Raw genomic sequence first — 24,702 nt, forward strand, 5'->3', positions numbered from 1 at the left:
CTGTAGGCTTTCCTTGAAAGGTGAAGGGCAACCCAACTAACAATACTAGTGCAGCAGCCTTGTTGGGTGTACCGCTTCAGCTTGCCTTGCCACAGTGTGGGGAAGAGTAGGAAGGCAGGAACTCCTGTGCAGCCTGCTGTGCCCCCCAGTATGAACTGCAGTTTTTGTCCTTGCTTGCCTCCCATCCCTATTAGCTTAAAGTAAATTTCACTCTACACATGGCTGTTAGGGAAGAAAGGGAGGAGAATGCACAGGCACAGGTCAGGTAATGTTTACTTGCACCGTGCTGAGTCCCTTCCCAAGGCTGAGAAAAGCACTTCTCGTGAACTCATAGAATCAAACTGCTCCATGTGACTCAGCTGATCCCCTGCGTGGTCTGCTAAACCGCTACTGGCTAGACTACCTTATTCAGAACAGACTCAATTACAAAGATGAAATACTGAGTTAAAGCAGGGTCTTTCAGGACCTAGAATCTTTTTGGAACTTGGACCGAAAGAGGATAGTCTGAAGCACCAAAAAACACATATATATACTATTAACTGAAAGGCCATCCATAGGAAATCTTTTCAGACAATCATGTGTGTAAGCTTAGGGCCACAGAAAAGTACTACATAGTTTTCAACGGTTGTACTTGGTCATCTTTCCTCAGGAAGTTGGAGACCTTTGTAACAATACACACACACACTACCTGGAGTTGCTAGTTCGTCCCTGAGGTGATGGAGATTCTCTTTTCACTGTTGGGCTGTGCTTAATGACTGAAGACTTTTGATCCACAAGGGCTCGCCTGTTCCCTAAACAGGAGAGAAAACAGGATAAGAGGAAGAGGGGTGGGGGGAAAAAACAATCTGTTCCCAGAACAGTAACAAGCGATGCTAAGGCTGGCTAACACACCTATTAGGATTACAGATAACAGACTTCAAACAAAATGGAAACTCCAAAAAAGCAGCAGCATATATCATATTCTAGCATCACACATCGGCAGAAAACAGTAATGTGAGTAATGCAGAGAGAAAAAGAGAAGATGGTAATGGGAGCAGGAGGTGAAAGGCAGGAAAAGTTTGGCTGCTCTGCATGCAGTTCCACAACAAGAACCATCTTCAAATTAGTCACTATATGTAAAAGCATAATGCATTGGGGGTGACTAGTATAGATCATGTGATACTGGTTACCCAATGAGAAAGGTAGCTCAAAGTCAGGCATAGGGAATGCTGGAAATTGGTATATCATGCACAGCTCATGCTGTAGGGAACCCACCTTCATTGCTTACTGGGCCAGCTTCAGTAATAATCTCCATTATAGTATTTAACCCAAATACTGGGACACAAAATATACAATTAGTAGTGTACTACAATATCTACACTCCCCACCATCAGCATCAAAAAAATCCAACTACCAGCTTCTTCCCAGACCTCCCTCAAAACAAAACCCAATGACACTAGAGCAGGAAGGATGCTTGAAAGCCCAAGACAACAAGGGCCAGCCTAATTAATCTAACAGATAGTGCTTGACTTGAAATTTGGCATTGTGGAACCAATGTATTGCACCTCCAAGGGCACTATTGCACACACTGCATTTCAAGAGCACTATCAAAAAAATCTGCATCACTGAGGAAAAAAAACAATATTAATGGATGTGCATGAAGTAAAAATTAAAAAGGAAGATGAGAAGTCAAACAGCAGCAATGAGATGGAGTCCCAGCATCATTTCCCATTACAGAGTTACAAACACAGGGTACCACACACACTTGGTAAGAAAAGGAGTTACTCAGCAATTTTGTATCCTTACAACAGAGACAAAAACACATTTAAAAACCAGAGAAGTGCCCAGCGGGAACCTCAGTGAGCTAGCATGCGCACATAAGTGAACACAAACACATACACACCCTTACGCATGCACAAAACGGACCAAACTACTCCACAGAAATCTCATCCTCATAGCTGCATAGTAACATTAAAGGCCCTGCAGCATTACAGTCATCAAGAAAAAAAACACCAAACTGCGGAAGATGAGGCACAAAGCATGAACATGGAATGGCAAAACCCATCACTGTTTTCTTCCAATGTATGGAATCAGTCATTAAGAAGTTTACCCATGAAAATAACCCTGACTTGAAGCGTGCTTCTTATCCTGCACAATCGGACATGAAAACGCAACCAACAGGTAGAATCTTGTCAAAAACAGCTGTGCAGAGTCTCTGCTAGTGTTTTCACCATACCAGTCCTGTTCCTCCTCATTTTACACACAGGGGATGATTACTTGTCTCAAAAACAAAGTCCAAAGCAGAAACACAAAACTCAGCTTATGGCCTTTGTTTCTACAAGATCAAAGGTCAGCAAAACATCATACCAACCTTCATCCACATCCCTTCCCACTTCCAGATTAAAGTAATCTTTACCGATGAAAATGAGGARGAGGAAAAAATAAATAAATCAACATATTAAAACAAAAGCAGTAAGTTCTAATCAGATAGAATAACTCAAAAGGCAAAATAAAACCTTCACCCAGTTCACCAACTGAAAAGGTCTCAACACTAAAACACCACCATGTCCGCAACCACCCTTCCACTGTCACATTCAGTGCAAGGATGACCAGGCTGACTAATTCCCTAGTGTAAGAAGGTAATTTCTCTAGCCTCTGTTCAATCATGTTATCTAATGATAGCGCAGACAAAAAGAAGATGTTCCAATTAGAAGATTGTGCATGTAAGTTAGGGATGGATCTTCACTCTGGTTGAGCTGAAGCATGTGTATACTTTAACTTTGATCAGGTAATTTTCTATTTGGTGAACTGAAAAGACTATTAACACTTTTGAAACCTATGGAGACCTCAGTCTCCACAGGAGGTGGGCAAGCATTATCCCCACTCATAAATGGGGCATCACTGAAACAAGTTGCCTAAAGCTAATCATGAAGATAGTGTCAGTGCAAAAGTAGAACCTAGTTCTTCATTCCCATTCTTTATGCTAAGTACTTAAAAAAAAAACAAAACAAAGTACAAAAAACCCCCCCCACAATATTCACTCTGTATCCTTTAAAATAAACTAGCAAGTTTCCCATTCCAACACAGACTAATTGTTGGAAAGAAGTCCACCTGAGAAACATTAGACCCAACATAAGTACTAACCCAAACTACCAAAATGCTTTTACTCCTAAAATGCCTTTTAGGAGTAAACCCTCAGATTGCTCAGTTACAAGAATGTAAAGGCTGTAGGAGACAAAGGGAAAAATGGTTACCTTTTAGGCTGGGAAAGGGAGTATTCTTGTCTCTCCCAACTTTGGTTGGTAGGGCTAAGTTGGATAGACTAAAACTTGTGCTGTGGTTTCTGTACAGGCTGCCTACAACAGAAGAAGAAAACAATTAAATGCCTAATGCTCATTGCACACCCCAAACTTCTTAAACTTCCTGCAATTCACCTTTTTATTCAAGGTCCCTAACGATGGAGTACTACTTTATTATCTAGAATCTTAGAAGTATGTCATCTCATTTATGATGCAACCACGTCTGTAATTAGATTATTCTGAACTGTATAAGTCTAATTCTTAGCTTTTATGTTACAATTATTGCCATTGTATCTTTGAGTCTTGTACCAACAATATCCACTTGTCTTCCTGCACTTACACAGGTTACCTCACATCAACTGCGTCTTCTAATTTGATTCTCTTTTTAGGAGCAAATGAATGGTAGGGACCTCATAAAAGAACAGGATGAGAGAAAATCTCCAGAGTATTTAAGCTTGAAGTGAGGATTGTGCACAGAGCCTTGTGAAACTCCATAAATCTGCCACAGAAGTTTGCTTTAAAATAGAAGCTTTCTATTTATAGAGAGAAAACACAACAGAAGTTTTTCCTAGCACTGAGAGATCTTAAAGATCTTAATAACATAACCAGATGACTGTGCATTGTTAAGTCTGCAGACAGCCTGAAAGCATCTCACGTAGATCAATAAGCTGATTATCTCTAATACCTCAGGATGTTCATTTAAAACATGAGCATAACTACTTAGTCTGCTTAGGTTATCCTTTTCAGCCTTATTTTAGTAATAATCATTTTTACCAGAAACATTCAATACATTTTCCCCACTGTCACAAACTCCTTCCCATGCTCCCCACAGCAGCAAAAGACTTGACTGGTCATATTTTTTTCATTCATCAGAAAACTCTATATTAGTTTTCCCTACCAGTAGACTTTATTATTAAAACATATTTGAAAAATTCTGATCTGCACCTCAAAGTGCCATATAACTCAAGGGCCTAACCATATAACTAGTGCTTTAGGTATTTTTCAGCAAGAAAAACTTTATCAGCAGCATAAGTTAAATAGATCCCGTGGCTCCTAACATGATTTCTGGAGACCTGGTGACAATTTAATAATCAAACCATTCTCTCGACTAGCCACCTCTCTATTGCAACTCTCTTTAATCTCTAACATAAAAACAGCTTAATGCATTAGTACATACTGGCAAAAGACATGATGCCTCCAAAACCTTCACTGCTGTTGTTGGAGATGGTAGAGTTTGGGGAACTGGCCCTGGAGTCTGAATCTGCATCAGAATCATTGGCCAGTTTTAAGCTGTTTGGGCGCAGTAGCTTCTGAGACCTTTAAAGAAATAAGTACAACTGTTAACAGCATTTTTCCAACCAACTGCGTCATCCCCCACAATCATACAAGGTGGTCTCATTCCTCACCAGTTTTCACCACACTACCCTTAACATGGTGGCAGGTGAGGGGATGGGGAGAGTGGATGAAGAATATTTGTATTCAGGCTTTTATTACCTTTCAGGGTATACTGAAAGTCTGTCTGTAAAAGGGCATCTGTGGATCAGGGGTGGAAGGGGTCTGCTTTGAGAGTAATTACAAGAAAACCCAATGTTATCTGTCACTATAGTGTCAAAGCCCCTCACATCTTACCCCCAAGAGACAAGGCTTCACAACCAAAATTCCTCATATATTTCCAAGAATCAGCAGGTGATATCCTAGAACACTTCTAGGAAACACTGGTAATTCTGTTAGGAACTGAGGGAACTAAGCAACTGCCTGCAGTCAAACCAGAAGGGTTTGCAGAATTTCAGCATTAAATGGCAGTGACCAACAATACACTTCAGGTGCAAAGAACATTTGAGTGTTAAACCACATGAAGCAAATGGAAACCCCAAAATTGCTGTACAGAAAGGCAGGAGGTAGGGAGACTCGCCTGCTTCCATCGAGATTCTGGTTAAATCTTGGGGTGTAGCTCTCTTCTTGCTCATCATCCTCATCCTCTGTAGGAAATCCATACTGTGGTTCAAAATAGGGATTGTCGTACTCTCGCTTCCTCACCCCTCCTTCTGCAGAGCTCATACTGCCAGCTGGGCTGTCACTCTCACGACGATCCAGGCTCATCTTGGGAAAGCTTGGTTGCAGTGGCAAGGAAGGGAGATGGTTTGAAAACCCAGCAACTATCTTCTCTTCCATCTCTGCTGAATCTGCTGACTCCTGTGGACCAGTCAAATCATTGTCCTGTTTGCTAATTTGTATTACATCCAACTGAATGGCAGGAAAAGAACAATTATTTCAAACTGGGCAGTCTACAGGGTCCTTGCAATGACTTGCAACCCCATCCCATCACCTCTATCAGTGGCTCTAACCTAGAGTTTCATAAACACTGCAGTATTTGTGCACTGTTCTAGGGGCTTACTCCCCTGTAAAATATATCTGTTAAGCATTAGCTCAGGATAACTGCTCTCCATTACACTGCTTTGCGACTACGGAAGCAACTCCCCTTCTTCTTAAATGACCACAGATTCATGACTGTTCCCCCACCCACTCCCCATTCCTCTAATGCATTAGATCTTTGTTTAAAAGCAATTCTTGCAGTCACATCCTGGACCTCTATGTTAGTAATACATTTTTCAAAGCATGGGAGCTTGTGTGTACAGGAATGCTCTGTCCCAGCATAGGATGCTACCATAAACTCAGCCTTGGCTCAGAAAGTCCAGAAAAAGCATGCAAGCTATTCTGCACATGGTTTCACAGTCCTACTAGCTTTTGCCCTCCTCGAACAGAACCACGTGCATTCTCCCCTTCTGCACATCCTAATACCATGTCTGATCTCTGGGCTGAACTCATCCCAGTACACACATGATTCACTCCATGGATGACAGTGCTGGGGCTGCTACTGGCTGTAGTGCTGGAACTTGAACGAGGCTGGTTGTTCTCTTGGGAGTTCTCACTGTCCATGGCCTGTTCATCCAGATCCCCTGAATATTCTTGAAAATCATCAAATTCCACTTCACTAGCATCACCAAGGGCTGCGTGAGTCAGGGGATCAACATCTGCAAACACAGCATTTTGCATTAAAGAGTACTGCCTTCTTCAGCCTCTCATTCATCTAAAGATCATTGGCAGATGAGAACTGCTCAGCAGAATATAGAATCACAAAAATTTAGGTTAGAAAGGACCTTTGGAGGTCATCTATTTCAACCGCCTGCTCAAAGTGGAGCTAACTTCAAAGTTAAAGCAGGTTGACTGGGACCTTGACCCATTGAGTTTTGAAAGTCTCCAAGGCTGGAGATCCCACTGTTTCTCTAGGCACCTATTACAGTGTTTAACCATGCTCACTGCAAAGAGCTTTTCCTCATTTCCAAGCAGAGTTTCCCTTGCAGCAACTTGTGATTACCTACTGTCCTTGGGACATGGAAAATACATTGTGGTTTCCATATTTAGTTTCTTAAAGAAAGCAATAGTTTCTCACTGTCACAAGAGAAGCTATTGCTGCAGCCTCCATACAAACCACAAAGAATGAATTTTCCTGTCCTCACTAGGATGAGTGATTCATTGAAGTCAGCACTGAGGACCAATATGTAGGGGCAGGAGAAAGCTGGTGCTCTGCTGCTTGCATTGCACCACATCTGTTGGCAGCAGCAGGTTATTCCCAGACCTAGCAAGGCAGTTTTGTTCAGCAGCACCTAATTCTGTTCCTTTCTCCTAGCATCTTTTGGAAGGTGTTGTTTATAAGCGGAAGTATCTTTCTTTTGCCCTTTCTTTTGCTCTGGATGTAGAAAGATAAAGTCTCTCCTACCTCAGAGCAAGACTATGGCAGACCTTGCTGATTCAGAGACTTAGAGGTAGCATTTTTGCCACAGCACAGGTGAATGGGGAGGAAGAACCTATGCGGGCTTAGTGAAAGCACAGCTCACAGAGTTACTCACTTGGGGTATCGCCATTAATGTCACATTTCATCATCTCACTGACAAAGTCACCAAGGGAGGAGTAGGAGGAACTTGAGTCATCATAGTCGACACTGTCACTGCCACTGCCACGAGAGGTAAGAGAGATGAGAGGCAGCACAGCAACAGCAGGGTCAAATATTTCAAAGATGTGAATCAGCACTGATTCCATGGGCCTCTTAAAATTTCATATTACAGTCCCTATGAGCAAACTTTTCTCAGGAGTTGGGGTTGGCTTTGTGAAATGTAAGAACAAATGAAATAACTTTGAGATAGGTGAAGAGACAACACAGGAAGAGATTTAAGGTTTTCGGCAAAATTAATGAGGTCAAGCATAGGTGGGCAGTGTATGAACTCTCAGTGGAGTTGGGGGGAGAAGCTTCAAAGAAACTGGAAATCACAAGAGAAAGCATTTCCTTTTTATGATAAATGATAAATCCAACTCTGTCAGCTTCACTAGTGCTGTGCAGAACATAAAAAGGCAAACAATTCCCAGCCTGAAAGATCTCATAGGTTAACAGAAAATGAAAGGTAATAAAATTAGATGCAAAACTGAGGAATATAGTCAAAATCACTATAACAAAAAAGTTATTTTCATTTTATTGAATATAAAAAAGGTCTCAGGTAGTGGGTAATACTAACAAGTTTTGCATAACTATGTGCTTTGAGTAGAGATTTGAAAGAATGGTAGAATGGGCAGGAAAGCTTGTAGTACTGAAGTAGGAAAAAAAACTGAGAAAGAGCAGCATGGAGAAACAAAACGTTATGGCGAGGGAAGTATCAAATAGCAAGAGGCACACAGGTAGCAAAAGAAAGCAGGAAAATGCAAATGAAGAATTGTGTTAAATGAAGGCTTGAGAAGACACTAGCAAAGGGATCAGAGGTTGCTGCAATGCCAGAGCAGTGAGACACAATCCACTTTGGCATCAGTATTCTGCCCAGATGCAAGAAATAAACAGTAACCAAGGAGGCCAGAGAAAAAGGCTGCAAGTGAAAAGTAGCAAGAGGCCAGAATATCTGAAGTGACTACCATGTGACTAGGGTTATGCTCCCCACTAACCTGTCATCAGTGGGATCAGAGTCCGTTTCCTTCTCTACTGGGACATTCAGTGCTTCAGCCAGCTGGGAATTACTGTCATAGACACGATAGTGGATAGGCTGCAGCTGGTGAGCATACCACTTAGGTTTGTCACCAATCAATGCTGGGTCAAACATGTCTGCACAGAAAACAAGAAGAGTTAATTGAACTCATTCACTTGTGTCAGAGGCCTCATTCACAGTGAGGCTACCCCRGTAAGTCTTGCACAAAGGAAGAGAATCTCTGCTCTGAGAAGCCTGCAAAACTACTTCTCTGCAAGCAGACAAGGCACAAGAGGTGAAATTAACTGGAAGAATAGGGAGCTAATAGCAGGGGTAACGCAGTAGGAACCCATCAGGACATACATAAAAATAGAATAGGGTTCCTTGAACTGGAAATCCCTCCTGAGCAGGAATAATACAGTGTTAGGCCAAGTTCTTTCCTAGAATCTCTCTGCAGTTTAAGTTCCAGCAACACACCAACTGTGCAGGAAAGTTAAGACCAAGACTTACTGTTATGAATTCTTTGAAAAGCATAGTTAGTAGGGTTGAGTGACCATTCTCCAAAGTATTCTACTGCCTGGGTCCTGGAAAGCTTATCTGCAAAAGGTGTTTGTTTTGGCCTAGAGGCAAGAAAGGAATTGGCCTGAAAGGCCACCACTGGTCGTGGGAAAAGCCGAAGAGTGCGAGTATGCATCTGGAAACCTTGCAAAACATTTGGCGAGTTGAAGAATCTCACCATAGCAACCCTAAAAAGAAACAGAGGGCAATATATCAGATAAAAAAAAAAAAAACAGAACAGAACAGAAGACAGAGAGCCTTTAAAAGTTATGCAGTGGGCAATGTTTCAAACCTCTGAAGAATAGTAACCCAATGCAAAAATTTCATCTTCCCAGAAAACTTCTTAAAAAAAGGTCAAGAAGTCACTTCACTTTAATTCATCACCTCAGCACCAAGACCCATCCGAGAAGAGACATCTTTCTCATACCAGCTAGCTGAGGCAACAACCAAGTCTCCAGCTTTCTTGTAGTTCAAAGCCTGTGATTTAAGCTAAGGAGACAATATCATACTGACAAGTCCAGGGTAAAGTGGCTGAACTATAGGAAAATGCAAGAAAAAAAAAAATCCCCCTCTCAACATGTATAATTATATTCATGCATTTAACAGACCTGACGCAAAACACTAACTGCTGCCCTTTTTCCCCCCCCACCCATGATGTGAAATGGAATCTGCAGCAGAACCAAGATGCTGCTTCTATCACAGGACCACAGAAGCATCTGTGCTGCCTTCAAGTGCAACCTTAATAAAGACTTAGCACTTCCTTTCCATCTAACCTCACCTGGTAGCCACATCCACAGAGTCCACATCATTGCCATAGATCAGAGGGTTGAATTCTGTGGAGGGAGTGGACTGCAAGTCACTCTGCGGTCTTCCCAGCAGCAGTGGCACCTCCTGCCCCTCATGGAACTTTTCTAGATTAAGAATGGGCTGAGTATTCAGACTCATGCTGGCCAGTGCCTGACAAAGGACAACATTACATACACACTCAGTAAGAGAAAAATTATTTAAGGAACAAGAGCAAGAGCAGAGCTGCCCTGCCCTTCAGGCAATCACAGCAACTGAGCATGCTCCCTTCATGTGTCTTAAACCATCTCTTCTCCTGCACTGAGCCAAGAAATATGTCCCTGTTCTTGTTTATGTGGACTATCCAAACAATCTCCTCAATGATGAGACGGTCCTGGAGCCAGTCAAAGGGTAGCACACAGCTCTGCACTGCTATATCATTCCTGAAGTGAAAACAGATAGTACAAATCTGACCACTAGCTGTATGGCATTCTGAACAACTTATTGGAGAGTTATTCCACATGTGTAGTTTGAATGCGCCTTGGGATGTAGAGGCCTTGAAACCTGCCTTGCAACTTGGCAGTTAGACTGGTGAGTTTGATATCCCAGGACAGTGTGTAGACATCTCCACACAGGCATCTGTCTGTATCCCTGCAATATTCCACTTCGCATCTGAATTAGGTCTTCATCTCTCCATAAAGCTACCATCCTCCTCAGCCCTTATAAATATCCTCAGGGAAACGCAGCATGGAGCAGCAGGACTGGAAATTTTGTCCTGGAGAGCCAAAACAATCCTAAATCTCCCTCATTTCTCCCCTTCGCCCACTGAGTCCTCATGTGTTTATTTTACAAATAAATAAAGAAAACAAAGCAAAACCAAAACACCAAAGGAAAAGGGTAAAATGTAAAATTGAGGGGAAAAGAGTAAAATAAAGAACCTTGTTGTCAGGAGTGAGCAGCTGTTGCTGAGTGATTGCAGTCATGCTAACCAGATACTGGAGGCAAGATGGAAGATCATATGATAACAGCAGCAGCCCATCAGAGCCAAGACGAACACATGACCACAGAGAAACAGATGGAGGGAAAAAAAAAATCTATTACTACCAAGTATCACAAATGAGAGGAAATAAAAAGGACCACAAAACAGGCATATTTTGGTAGAGAGGTCAGACTGCCCCACCCCCAAAACATCCATACCTAGCTACAGCTTCTTTGGAAAGTGGAAAGGCTCCTGTCCTTTTTGATACAGCTAAGAACTTTCCACTGCAGCTTAAAAGCAGATGCCCTGCTTTTTTTTTCTTATTGACACTAAGACCCAAAGGCACACCAGGGTGTTAATCTTAATGACATGAGCCTCAATTTAGTGTTCTCTACTTTGTACACCAACCAGCAGCCCTCCTTCTCCAGTGGTCAACTCTTAATGGCAAAGGATATAGGAGTGTTGCCTGTGTTTGGCAACTGGGGCAAACTGAGAATTTTAAAAAGAGGTGTTCAAGGAAATCACATTTTATTCTTCTGATATTCAGCTTTGCCCTAGTGAGAGAGTTTTGGTGAATAGTGCCTGAAATTGCAAGGCGGTGAGGCAGAAGTAGGGGAGAGATGGAACTAACAGAACTCCAAGCAATGCATTATTTCCATCTGTGCTGACAGGAGGTACTGGAGTATCACAAAGGTTACACACTTTGCTCTCCTGGTCTATGAGAAGAGAGAAAGAAGACCTCACCAGGTCAGTAACACACTTTACCTTTAGATACTGCATGCAGCGTGCATAAGGAAAACAGAAATAAAAGATAAAACCTGCTTGACATGATCAGCCAGGATGACCCAAGCTGATTAATGGCTTAGCAGAACCTGAGAGAAGAGATTGAGACCTCACATACAGATCTGTGAATGGAGGGGAAACAAAGATGATCATAGACAGACAGATCAAGTCAGAGTTTAAAGCCCACATGGCATATGTAAAGGAGGAATCTGGAACTTTCTGCACCAACTGAAAACAAGTTAGCCCCAAATGACAGCAAGAAACACAGAGACAACCTGCTGCATCCACGAGCGTTTCAAATTATCCCTCTCATTGCCAAGAAATTAATTGCAATTATACACCTCTGTGATCACACTTTGGCTTTTCCAAATCAACTCTCTGCTTTAAGAAAGAAAAGCAGCAACGGGATACCTACCACTTAACACCTGCATCAATTGATATTGCTCCCCAAGCTCAAAATGCTGCTAAGTTCTAACATGGCCACTCATACAAAACAGGCATCTTAAACAGGTTGACAGAAAGTTCCTAGTCCCGTGCTTCCACAACAAATGAGAGAAGTGAAAGTAGCAGAGACAGCAAAAGATGAAACAGGTAACAAAGATGACAATGAAATCCTTTGGAGAAAGTACAGAGAGATCCAAAACAAGATGAAAGTCTCAGATTTAGGCTAGTCAGGAGAAGGTGAGGTTAGAAAATAATCATATGGTTTATGGGCCTCAAAAGAGGAGGTCCCTGCAACTTTCTTTTTTTTTTTTTTTTAATTGGCCACTCCAGTGATTAGCCCACCTCCACAGAGGAGGAGACCTCTCCATGGCTGGTTGACTGAGGGGCACCTGCTTGAACAAGTGTATTCTAGCTTCCCTGGTACCCTACCCACATCCATCTGATGTGCCAGAGTACACACCTGCTTTTAACACGTTTTGCTTTACATTTGGTGACTTGCATTCTTGTCTGGTATAGCAGAACAGCGGTGCAAGACTACATCTGCAGAGTTCTACTGAAGCTAAGTCCTATTTCCAATGCGACCCTTACCTGTTTCAGATGCTTTTTCAGCTCTGAAGCTTCTGGTTCCGGCAGTGCTGGCAAAGATTCTGCATTTGTGGGAACGATTACCTGAAATTAAACACAGCAGCAAACTAAAAATTCCCTAGCTGTAGCCATCTCCAAACCAGAATCTCCTACATCTCCAACACACCAGAGACTGAGCAATAAAAGCCAGAAAAAAAAAGAAAAAAAAAAACCCTGCATCAATACTTTCATTTTCACTTCTTTGTGGTTATTTACAGTATCACAAACAAGGGAGGAGTTACTTTATCTTTCACCACAGAAAAGAGAAGTTTGAATGAACCCACTCTCACCCTTCAGAATTTCCAATAATACGTAATGCACAATTCCCTTGAAATAGTTTTGCTCATGCCACAGTAGAAAGTGGGATACATGGTCCCATTTGAATCATGACAACCAATGCTGCTGGAAGGTTCTTACCAGATCCGATTTCTCACTATAAGAGACAGGGTCACAGTTACCCAAGAAGACAGCTTTAGCATTTCTTTGAGGATTTATCTTCCTATGAGGTAGTCAGATGGATTAACTGAAAACGAATGCCTTTTGAACAAAAGAAACAGGAACCTTGAGATACGAGAAGAAATGGAATTCTAAAATTTCTGAAAGGAATGGCAAAGGCAGACTGAGGCTGGCCTATAAGAACAGGCATTCTTAAATTCTCCATGGGCACATTGATGAAAGGGCACAGTTCGCTGGAAACAAAGCCACAAGTCCTGGTGGGCATCACTTACCTTATTGGTATCCAGGTCAATAAGCCATACATCATCAGGCATTTTAAAATCCAGTTTATAAAGGAAGAAACTTGCTGGAACACCAATGATGTAAGGTGTAGGAGCCAGAAGCAACTGAGAGAAAGAGACACTAATGAGGACAAGATCTTCATTAGATATCACACCCTTCTTCCCAAATTTTTAACTACAATCTGTTTACAGCAGGGGAGACAGCACACAAGGCAATGACAAAAGTCAGTGACTCCATACAATAGAAACACTAAAAAAAGATGAGTAAAAAGTCCTGCTTCTAAGAGCTTTATTTTTAATTTAGAAGAATCAGGTTCTCCCCCGTCCCCCCCAGGTGGGAACTTTTATATAGCTGAACGGCTCTTTGGAAAAAGCTTAGCTAAACTATCAGCTTGCTATGTCCATCACAGAGGGGAGAAAAAAAAAAAAAAAAAAAGATGCTCAGAGAAGAGTCCAACTGGAGAAGCTGCAAGTCACAGATGAGTATGCTCTCAGCTCAAATTGAATCTGTGCTGTTGTAAGGAAAAAGCCAAATTTACAAGGCTAACTTGGTTTCAAAACAGTAACATCTCTCGGAAGCACAAGAAATAGTAAATATTTTCAGATGCATGTGGAAAACCAATGGGGAGATTCTTGTTGTTTCCGATAAGGGGAGTTGGAGAGGAAAAGATGTAAATCAATAAGCTGTGCAGCAGCTTGAGACCAGCAGATTGGAAGATTAATTTATTATTTAAATCTAGAACACTTGGTTACCTCCAAAGGGCAGAAAAAAAAAGAAAAAAAAAATGCAGCAGCAGTTGCAGAATAGCACTGAAGTAATAAGATGGCCTGAATTCTGTCTTTCCAAACAAAATAATGAGCTCCTACAGAGACCTGAATATCAGCAAAACCCAGGCTTCCAGCCAAAAAGACTCAACGCTTCATATTTCTGAGGAGAATAAGTTGTAGGCAATGGTTTCCAAACTCTTTGAATCAATAGCCCTCAAGACTTCTTAAATATTGCTTTGGATCCTCCCCAAACCTTAATACTCAGCTTGGGGGAAAAAAATAAATAAATAAATAAATAAATAAATAATGCTTTTAATACTATTGGGGATCTATGACCTTCCAGTCCATTGTTTGGAAGCTACTGCTTTGAACCATACTATTCACTGAGCATGCTTTGAGGATATCTTAAATAAAACTTGTTACCTCTGATTTAAATAGTTACCGGTGCTCAGAAAACAGTCTCTGCAAGGCAGGCTTTGCTACAGTCCTTGAGAAGACAGTGGGGGAGGAAACAAGAACTACTCCCGTGCACAGCCAGTTTCAGACATCACAGAAACATCTTTTGCAAAAGGCTAATGAAGGAAAAATATGTACCTGTTCTGCAGAAGCCATGCAGGTAGGAAGGAGTGGGATCACTGGAAACATGTACTCTAATGGGTAGATCATAGCCACAAAGGCCATCACAGACATCGAGAGCGCATTATAATCTCGGGACTGCAATACAACCTGCAACCACAGAAACTCACAACAGCACAGAAGTAACCATTCCTTCTGATACTCCCCCAGGGGTATCCAAAGATCATACCCTGTAAGCCTCTGATTTGACTGCTGTGAGACTGGATGACCCTCCATTAGTCTGTCTGAAAACAAACTACGGATGCTTTTTATAATGATAGTAAAACCCTTCCAAATGGGAACTTCAGACAGAGCTAATCCTTGCTCCCCAGACAAAATGATTCTAGAGACTGCAAGGGACAGCTGTTCTACACATCTGGCCTACCTGGTTTTGGGCAGAGCAGAACTTCCCACATACCTATGAGCAAAGATCAACTCTTCCCTTCCTACCTTGTGCTCCAGGAGGATGCAGGTCAGCACCTGAAGACAGGCATCCACTCCCAACAACTCCAAAGGCAGATGTAATGGGAAATCCACTAAGGTGAAGCGGGATGGATCAGGAAGAGCAAAGGTCAAAGCTGGTTGCAACTCGTGTGGCAAGACTTCCACGTCCACCCGCTTCTGACCAGCCACAGGCATTGGTGAACGGAGCAGACGGTATATCCAGGCCTCAATCTCCCGCAAGTCATGTAGCAATGCACTGGACTTTTCTTCCACCAGCAGTGAGCCTGTGAAAATCCGCCACATGGTATCCCTGCAAAGTGAGAACAACAGGATTAATAGTTTGACAGCTCCATTTGACAGCCACTCTATAAGGCTCTTCCAGGAAAAGGGCAGAGATTCCCCAAATATTAAAAGATGCACCTAACAAACATTTGGCCACAAAACAGATGGGAAAGCTGGGATTTAATTTACTGAAACAACCACTGTGGAGAAATGTAACTCTTTCTGCAGTAGAAATAAATGGGTATGTCATCTTGGTCTGAAAGTTCATTCATTCATTCAAGTGGCTCAATAAGGTCTAGATCTCTGAAGACACTTGCCTTTCAGTGCCCTGGTGCTTGAAATCCAGCATGTGGCTTGGATAATCTCCTATCTAGTCCAGAACTACAGAAGCCTGATTGTGTTGCTTTCAGCAATCCTTCAGACTTTTACAAAAAGATAGGAAATAATAACCTGATGTAATTAAAAAACGCTTCACCAAGTTCTCCCAGATGTTTTGGCATGAAAAAATACTCTTTCACATCCTATCCTAAATTGTATTGCATCATTCTTCTAAGCTGTTAAGTAGCTGAATAACGTATAGCAGAAGTGGCTGCATTTCAGCAAGATTTAATTTCTTAAAGTTGTCTGGAAAGCATTTAAGTATCTTAGGGAAATAAACAGCAATTTTTTCACGCCCAAAGCCAGCAATCTGCAAACTTGTAGCTCACAGATAAGCCGGCCATAAAACATGTACAGCATTGCTCAGGGCCTCAGGAGACTCAAACCTTGTTTTTCTTGTCAGCCTCAGTTTCAAAGTGGATTGTCCATTTCAACCCTTAATGTTGTAGCACAGTGTGAGAGATGGCTGGGAATCTGCTCTAGCCACTCTGCAAAAACTTCAGCCTGGTGAACATCTTCAGTTACTGTAATAGATCCCTTAGGATGGTATGGCTCGAATTAGAAGTTCCATGTTACAGTTCTCATTCTCTCATTCTCTGTCTCACACACACACACGAGAGCACGCGCACGCGAACGAGAGCACGCAAGAAGAAAAAAAACAGAACAGGATGTCACTGGAGGCCTCAGAGGAGAAGAACAATTAGAATAATTTGGAGGGATCAAAACACAAACAATTTGAGGTTATTCTGTTTACATGACATTCCTCTTAGGAACTGCAATGTTTCTCATACTCCACTCTTTCTTCAGTTACTTACAATGCATAGGACATGATGCTGTTAACAGGCACGCTCAACCTTTTGCAACAGGTAAGGATTCAATTTCACCTTTATTCTGCCATCGTTGCAAAACCATTCTACTTTTCCAGGTAATGGCTTGCAAGCCACACGGTAATTCAGACCTGCTGCCTTAATCATCCCAGTGTTGTATGCTCAGCATTTCGCCTGTTGCCCTCCCCATCTGTCACTCAGTTGTTCTTCACTCTAAGAATGATTTCCAACAACAGTAAATTTTTCAAATACCACATGCTATTCAAACAACACCAGAATACATTAGCACCCCTTTCTAAACTCAGAACCGAGATCAGAGGGGTGAAGAAAATTGTGAAATTTAGCTTTTTTCCTGTATCAATAATAATCAGACTAAATCAAGTGACAAAATAAGTTCCTTTAATAAATATTCCTATTAAAAATATATTAGTTTTGCTCTGATAGAATCGTTCTTTCCCAACAGTCAGTGGATTCAAGTGACAAATGTGTTGATGCAAGAGTCAGTCATAAGCCCAGAACACTCTCCTAAAGCTATTCCAGGTCAGTAACCTGACTTGGATGAACTGCTCTGCAGACAAGGTCAGCCTTCCCCTTTCAACCAAGGGGTAATGAGCTTCTAGAGATGAAAACGGCAGATGTTCTGTCATTTCTTAGCCTTTGACAAGTTTAATCTGAAGTGTACCAAGCTACAGGATTCACATTATGAGCTCACAACCTCATCACTCTCACTATTAAGATATTTTCCTCCTTCCCCCAATGACTCATTTTGTATTTTCTCTTTTTAGTTAACGTATTGGAAAGGAACAATATCTTCCTGGAATGTAGGTGCCAGGCACACTAATACAAAGATATGTCTATGACAGATATAGATAAAGACATTGTTTCCTGCATACCCTACAGTGCAACAGCTTTTGTTCCATACCCAATAGCATAATAACAGGTAATAAAAAGTCACTGCAAGTTCCTGTTTAACTTGCTGTTGTCGTTCCCCAGTCCCATAGACTTCCTAGACAATTTCTTAGTTTTCTACTTCTCCTCCCTCTTCCCCCCAAATATTGTACCTTGCGCTCTTTCAGCCATTCCTGCTTCTCTAGTCTTTTCTCTCCCACGCTGAAGTTCAGATTGTTTTTCCATAAGCTCATTAAGCACACTTTCATCATTTCCCTCTTGCCCCAAGTGGAAACGCTCCCTGTTATTTCTTGGCTGTTTCTAATTTGCCAGAGGATCAGTCTTGACGTGCACTGCCATGGAGCTCATATGGCAAAGCAGCAATCATAGTATCAGTGCTTAGCTTCAGAAAAGATCATGTTCAGTCAGTTGCTAGCAGGATCATGTCTCCATAGGCATATCAAAAACTAAAAATCATACCAGGTTACAGAACCAGAGAGAGAAGTCCTATAAAAATCACCACAAAAGTTTCCCTTTTTTACTGTATATATTTCTGGATTAAAACAGAAACATGTCAGCATTCAACCACCAGCCTCTTCTGCAACCAAACCTATAGCAACAATCAGCCATACAGAAAATTGCAGCCCTGGAAACAAACAGTGCAGGGGAAAAAGTTTTCTTCCACCTTAACATACCTCTGCACTCCACGAGGAATCCCCAGCTTCTTGCCCAACAGCCTCTCACTACAGCAGTCCACAAGTCTCTTGAGAGTGTACAGACACTCACGGAAAGTGGAAAAGAAAGGATAATGACTGAGGATACACAGAGAAGTCAGTGTGCTGTTCCGAGAGCGATGGCTGCCTTTGGCCAGACGTTTACTGCGTGGTGATCGATTCACATCTGGGGTAGACTCTGTACTTGGAGCCTGCAGTGAGGAACCACTCTCTGAACTCTCGGTGCCAGCTTCCTCTTGGGGGACAGATGTGTCCCCAGGTTTGGGGATTTTCTGACCCTCCCGAGCCCTGTGTCCCCCTGTGCCTTCTCCCTTCTCCTTGGGTACTCGCTTCTGGAAAGAGCGGTAGAAGTTGACACAGATTCCATAGCGAATTACACCTGTATCCTTGTCTGTGAGTGTGAATACGAAGGAAGTGTCATCACGGAAGCTCATACGCTTTTGCCGCACACTCAGGCATCCTTCTGGCTGACAAAAGAACACAACATCAGGCGGCAGAGGAAAGTCCACATGGTCTTCTAGAGGATAACGCCGCAGCAGCTCAGGTGTCTGAGCAACACTATCACTACTTGGCTGCCTGCAAAAAACAAACAAATAAGAAAACACACATGGATGATTAACGCCAAGAAAAATCTTTGGTGTCTCCCTATTAACATGTTAGGGGCCTATGGACTCAGTTTCATCTTCGGTTCTCCTCACTTCCTGCACCCAGAGAGAGTGCAGCTTCTCAGTCATTAGCCACACTGCCAAAGACAGAAAGGCAAGCAGGTACAGGGCCACAATTATTGCAGAAAGGTTAAAATAATAATAATAAAATAGGTCTACATCATTATCAAGGCCCAACAAGAAGCTACTCTGTTCAAATTTGACCAAGAAAAGGAATTTCAGGAGCACTGCATTCTCAGGGACACATCCCCTTGTGATATTTCCCTGAATTTAATTTCCAAAATGAACTTAACTGCACAGCTCTCTGGGTACTACTTGGGTTGGAAAGACATCCCCCTCCAAACATGACCTGCAGAAATATATACAGCCAGAGTAAAATGATCTCTATTTCAGACACTTAAGAATGAGACGAAAATAAGTGAGAAAATCCTACATCAGTTCCTGACGAGCGAGTGAAGAGTTAACAGAAGAAGTCTGCTGCCTGATATGCACAAGGACTGATATGCTCAAGGCTGCAGAATAGAAGAGTTAACAGGACTAAAGAACTCTGCCACCCGACAAGGCCGAGGAATCTGCATGGACCCCCAGGGAGGGAAGAAGCAATATGGAGGTGTTGTGGTCTTGCCTCGCTAGCAGGGTCCTTCCAAGCAGACAAACAAACAGTCCTGTGATTGTGAAACTCACAAAAGTCAGCAAAAGAAGTGTTTGCCCAGAGCCCCAGCTGTATAAAAAGAGACTTGGAAGCTAACAGAGTTTGAGCAGGGATGGGAACGTGACCTGATCATCCTCTCTGGCTGGACCGTGAGTATTCCCCTCCCTCCCCTTTTCCCGGGACACTGGGTTAAGGTAACTCCTCAAGGTTGAGAGTCCTCTCACTAAGAGAGTGAACAAGAAAGCTTTCAAGTAGGGATAAGCAGTGCTTCCAATTATTAGCGCAGTAACTGACAGTTTCGGGTTATCCTTTTTAAATCAGTAATCGCATTATTTTAATAGATGTTACTAATCCAAGAGGTTGCACTGAGGAAATAAACATAATTTTATTACATTACTGTCTCAGTTGTTACTATCAAACCTTCATAGCACGACAGTTCCTAATTGGGAAAAAACAAGAATTTACTATGAAGCACTCAAATAAGTGGTGGAATGATGTGGTATGGTATTATGGTGGAATGGGAGATATTATAGACCTTACCATAGTCCCACAGAACATTATTTCAATGTTCTTATGATAAGAGGCACTATTCACTACCAACAGCATGCAGACCTATGCCCTCCTATTCCATCTAGCCCACATGACCTGTCAATTATGGTAACCTGTAAAGAGGATGTATTGGAAAAGTTTAAAAACCCCTAAGGGAAGAGTTCAAAACAATAATTTATCATAATACCCTGATCAGGCAAATAAAGATGGGCCCCGCTGGAGAGTAAAATTCCATGACAGCCAAGCAAGCCACACAACAATTTTTGCTGGCTACACAAAAGGAAGCAGCTGTGAAAGGAGTATGAGGATAACATAATATTCTTAATTGATGTATGACATATAATAGCCTTTAATTATTCCAGTAGAAATACACTATAACCACAAGCTAAATAGTACAGAGAAATTAAGAATGCTAATGCTTTTCCAGTAAGGAAGGGGGGCAGGGAGGGAGAGAGAAAGCAAGCACAAAGAAAACCAGCAAAAATAAAGCTGCCTTTAGTCAGATAAAAAGTTAACTGAGTAAGCAACCCTAGCATTCAGGAAAAAGCACTTTCATTTATTTGATGAAACATGTTACAACCTTTTTGGTTTTGGTAACCCTAAATGACACTGATAAAATTCTGGCATCCATTAAGTTAGAAACAGACTTACTAACAAATTCAGTGGACCCAAAACCTCATCTTGTAAAGTTTTCATTAAAAAGTTCTAGAAAATGTAGATACGTGTGTTTCTGTGTGTTTTTTAAGTAAGATTCAAAGGATAAGTTATACTACAAAAGCCAAGTAGTAGTATGTAGACCTATTTATTAGAGCTGTGCCCAACCTTTGTCCCACAACTCACTAATGGAAGTGTGGGAACACAAAGACACTGTGGGAAGTGGGAACACAAAGACGGAAAGGCAATATTGTTTATTCCTAATTTTCACTGGAAGAACAGACTTTAGTTTCTTTCAAGGTATTAACTGTTTTCCTGCTATCCCTTTTCCATGGAAGTTAGTGAATAACTGCCTGAGGGGTATTATGAGATTCACACAGTCAAGGAGGAGAAGTATATCCCCAACATGACCTCTCTTCGGTTTGATCCATTTGCCATAAAATGTGAACTCGCAGCATTTTTTAAAGTAATTAAGATTTAGTAAACATGACACTAAATGGGATGTAGGAGACCTGGCTCTACCATCATTCTCCTATGTAACGTCATACAAGACATTTTCTAACCTTGATACTTTAGATTTGCCCATTTCAAAATACAAGTGACACTTACCCTTCTTCTGTTAACTGAAAAGTGCAGGTTTACAAAACAAAAAAACCCAAGCAGGAATAGAATATTTTTATTTTACAGAAGAATAATCTCTGTTGTAAACAGTTCTGCTGATTGCAAACTTCCAAACAAATACAGCTCTTTATTAAACAGAAAGTAAACATGCTTTAGTAAAAAGATTTATTTATATAAATTAGTAACAAACTTCATACTGCCTGAACAGTTAAAAAATGAAATACTGTAACAAAACAAAAAAAAGCCATAAAAAGCTTTTGTATATTTTATTAACGGATGCAACTAATACATCATCTGCTGAAGAAGTGTCAAAAAAATGCTGGTATTGTTTAGAGAGTCTATTTTGGCAATAAAGGGTTTAAAGAAATTACATCAATGAAGTACCAGGGAAACTATGGTAAGTCCATGCCTTTGGAGTAATATTAACTACAAGCAGAAAAGCAGAGTCTTCACAGACACTTAGGAATGTTGTATCTGATAAAAGGGAAAACTTGCAAAAGACATTGCTGTTTGTGGCCAGCGCATAACAAGATGTAATGCTAAAGGCCACATAGAGCTCCTAAGGAATTCTCAGTAGCAGCTAGTTCAGTCAACTCTACCTCCCATCAAAGAYATTTTTGCAAGTGTCTAATGAGACACTAGACCTCTGAGCAGTAGCCATCTAGCTACTACTGCCCAGCAAAAGGCAAGAGTACTGTACTGTAGGAGCCCAGAACTGATGCTAGTAAATCTCTAAGTGAGAAGATCAGACACTTTAAGCATCACTGGAGGAGCCAGTTAACATTTCTTCCCCTTCTTTTCCTAGTCAGGGACCCACATTGGAAAAGTGACAGTGTTTTCCCTCAGACAATATGAAATAACTAAGTTATTAAATTATTCTGCCCATAAATAAGGTAATACACACAGTTTTACTTAGGATTATGTAATTTCCTCCATTTAGCCTATGCAAACATTGCACTCTAAGTATTTTGAAAAGAAAGTAGGAAATAAAGCAACAGGCCAATGCACATAAATCACTGATATTTACAAATGAAAGTATAATACACTTGGGAACACTTCCATTAATTAGACTGGCAGAAAGTCACTGCATAAACTTTGAACAGAAAAAATTAACATTTATTAAGTGTCCATGCATTTGACAAATAGCATACATATCAACTCCACATTTCATATATGCTTTGAGTAAATAAGCCTTCAAAAAGATTGAATCAAATACATCCATAAACATTTTATTTGTTGATGGTTAATAAAACTTTTTTTAAAAAACATTCATGTCATTCCATATAAGGACAAATGAGTATTAGAAGGAGAACCAGCCAAGGAAGGCAAGTTTAAGGTTTTTAACTGGATTTACAGACTACATTTCAAAAGTTAGAAAAGTAGCCCAAACTAATATTTTACTTTCAAGTGACTTTCACTATTTTCAGTTTGAGGATCTGCCTGTCCCGATGTCAGTAGAAGCAAAGACTCTTAAGAAGTTCAGACACACAAGCTGCCACAGAGTTGTATATAAACTACCCTTAGCCACCTTTTGCAGACTCCCAAAAAGGGGCCTGAAGACCACGAATTAGAAACCTTTGCCTTCACTAATATCTCTCAAAACATGCGTTAGGCCAAGCACATGCCCCCATTATGGTAGCATTCTGTATACAGACAGCACTTCCTCAGCACCAAGCAAGACCTCATCAAGGGATGCTAGGCTATTTGTCCTCTCTCCATTGCCCAAGCAAAAACATAGCTGAGAATCTTTTACATTACCTGGCTCCAATGATCACAAGGTAGTCAAGTAACCGAGGGCAGATTTTCTTTTTCTGCACCATTGTCCTTTTCCCTCCTCCCTATGTCATCTCAGTGAATTCCTGTTCATCGATCCAGCAGTCAGTTATTCAGTCAGTCACGGTCAACTGCCTTGGGGAACAAAATCTGCTTGGAAATGGTTGAGAAGTCCAGCCTATGTTCAAGAAAAGCAAGAGTGTCAAAGGAATGATCAGGAATACCAAATACATATAAATATAACTTCAAGATCTCAATTACATCCCCCAAAAGCCTCAGCTATCTGTGCAGCCATGGCCATCTACAGATTGCTCTTTCTCTTCATGAGTAAGAACCCACAAGCTGGTATTTAGTTCCACTTTGCCTTTTTTGAATTACTCATACTAATATACGTGCTCAACCAGGCCTAACTCCACACTGGTGCATTCTCAACCAGCACAGGTATCAGAATGAGTATCTCTCATGAACATGCTTGGGAAACAAATCTACAAAGGCCTGGCTCTCAGCATAGCAACAAAATGCAGTTTATTTATGGTCACAAGTTGCATTAGGGTATGAGCTGCTAACGGGAAGACAGGAAATAAACATTAAATGTCAAGTTACCCTCAGTACTGGCTGATACTTCACTTAAGGTGGAAGTAGCAGCTGCTCTCCAGAGGATATGCACATAACAAAGCAAAACCATACTTTGGAAAAAAAAAGGTGAAGATGCCTAACTCAAAACACACACTATATACAAAGATGCAGAAGGAACTGAATAAGGCATTTCCTCTCAGGTGCGACTGTGAATACAAAAGAATAAAAAGGAACTTAGTGTGGTTTTGTTGTTGGGTTGTTTTTATTTTGTTTTAAGGGAACTGTTTGTGAATACACATAAAAGCAGAGACCTGAAAAACCACAGGAAAAGTACAAGAGAATGACAAGAAATATCCAGAGACAAGCACAGAAAAGCTCATCACTAGCAAGAAGTTACTCCTAAGATGGTTTGAGGCAGAAGTACTGTCTAGGCAAATCTCTAGGATTCCTACAGTGCTTAGGAAAGCAGACTGAAGAAAAAAAAAATGCAACTCATCTCTCTGAATTTTAGCTGTCTGATAAATGGAATATCTCAAGAAGGTGTAATATCAAGAGTAGCCCAATTAGATATAATGCACTTTACCCTCCCAGCCCTGGATGGGACCTAGGACAAGAGCAATCTCTGCAGTCCAGTCCCAAATGATGGTGATCCTCACCACTTTTTCCTGTGGTAATAGAAAACACCACACTGCAGTTTGCAAAAGCAAAAGTGCTTCTTATAGATGATACAAAGCTGCCTTAACTTACTTTATTCCATTTCATTTATCTTGTCTATCTTCTCTTCCTTTACCATTTATTATCTGATACCCATGCCCCTCTACTGCAGCTACTTTCTCAGCTCATTTTATCAAATAAAATCCTCTTGGCACAGTTCACATTTTATTGCATCATTACTATTTGTCAATAACTAGACATTCAGAATTCAGTCAACACTGTAAAATTGTACTGTCCAATGCCACCTTTCATACTTTATTGAACACATGAAATTGTAATAGGTAACCTTACTTTTTCAGATTAAAATACTGTCTCAATATTCCTTATGTACATTTGAATACAATCTAAAAGCATAGCTCAGACACACAAA

General features: G+C 41.2%; 1 protein-coding gene across 10 annotated transcripts in view; it reads right to left on the reverse strand.

The window, feature by feature from the left end:
• MADD (MAP kinase activating death domain) overlaps positions 1–24,702 on the reverse strand; it is a 75,119-nt gene that overhangs the window by 38,316 nt on the left and 12,101 nt on the right. For 5 of the 10 annotated variants that reach the window (XM_026082390.1, XM_026082384.1, XM_026082387.1 and 2 more), the window contains exons 2-17: positions 23,028–23,220; positions 18,090–18,704; positions 15,026–15,329; positions 14,555–14,686; positions 13,184–13,297; positions 12,420–12,500; positions 10,564–10,620; positions 9,621–9,799; positions 8,795–9,030; positions 8,265–8,421; positions 7,187–7,290; positions 6,117–6,310; positions 5,191–5,522; positions 4,456–4,595; positions 3,234–3,335; positions 689–791 (exon numbers count right to left, since the gene is read on the reverse strand). In XM_026082390.1, coding sequence (XP_025938175.1) covers positions 689–791; positions 3,234–3,335; positions 4,456–4,595; positions 5,191–5,522; positions 6,117–6,310; positions 7,187–7,290; positions 8,265–8,421; positions 8,795–9,030; positions 9,621–9,799; positions 10,564–10,620; positions 12,420–12,500; positions 13,184–13,297; positions 14,555–14,686; positions 15,026–15,329; positions 18,090–18,704; positions 23,028–23,089 — 2,912 coding nt within the window. In that variant the 5' untranslated portion in view covers positions 23,090–23,220. The remainder of the gene's footprint in view (positions 1–688; positions 792–3,233; positions 3,336–4,455; positions 4,596–5,190; positions 5,523–6,116; positions 6,311–7,186; positions 7,291–8,264; positions 8,422–8,794; positions 9,031–9,620; positions 9,800–10,563; positions 10,621–12,419; positions 12,501–13,183; positions 13,298–14,554; positions 14,687–15,025; positions 15,330–18,089; positions 18,705–23,027; positions 23,221–24,702) is intronic. The other 5 variants (XM_026082394.1, XM_026082388.1, XM_026082393.1 and 2 more) reach the window with 3 other exon arrangements.

This window comes from Apteryx rowi, unplaced genomic scaffold (genome assembly GCF_003343035.1).
Source record: "Apteryx rowi isolate R43461 unplaced genomic scaffold, aptRow1 scaffold_574, whole genome shotgun sequence".
Classification (NCBI taxonomy): domain Eukaryota; kingdom Metazoa; phylum Chordata; class Aves; order Apterygiformes; family Apterygidae; genus Apteryx; species Apteryx rowi.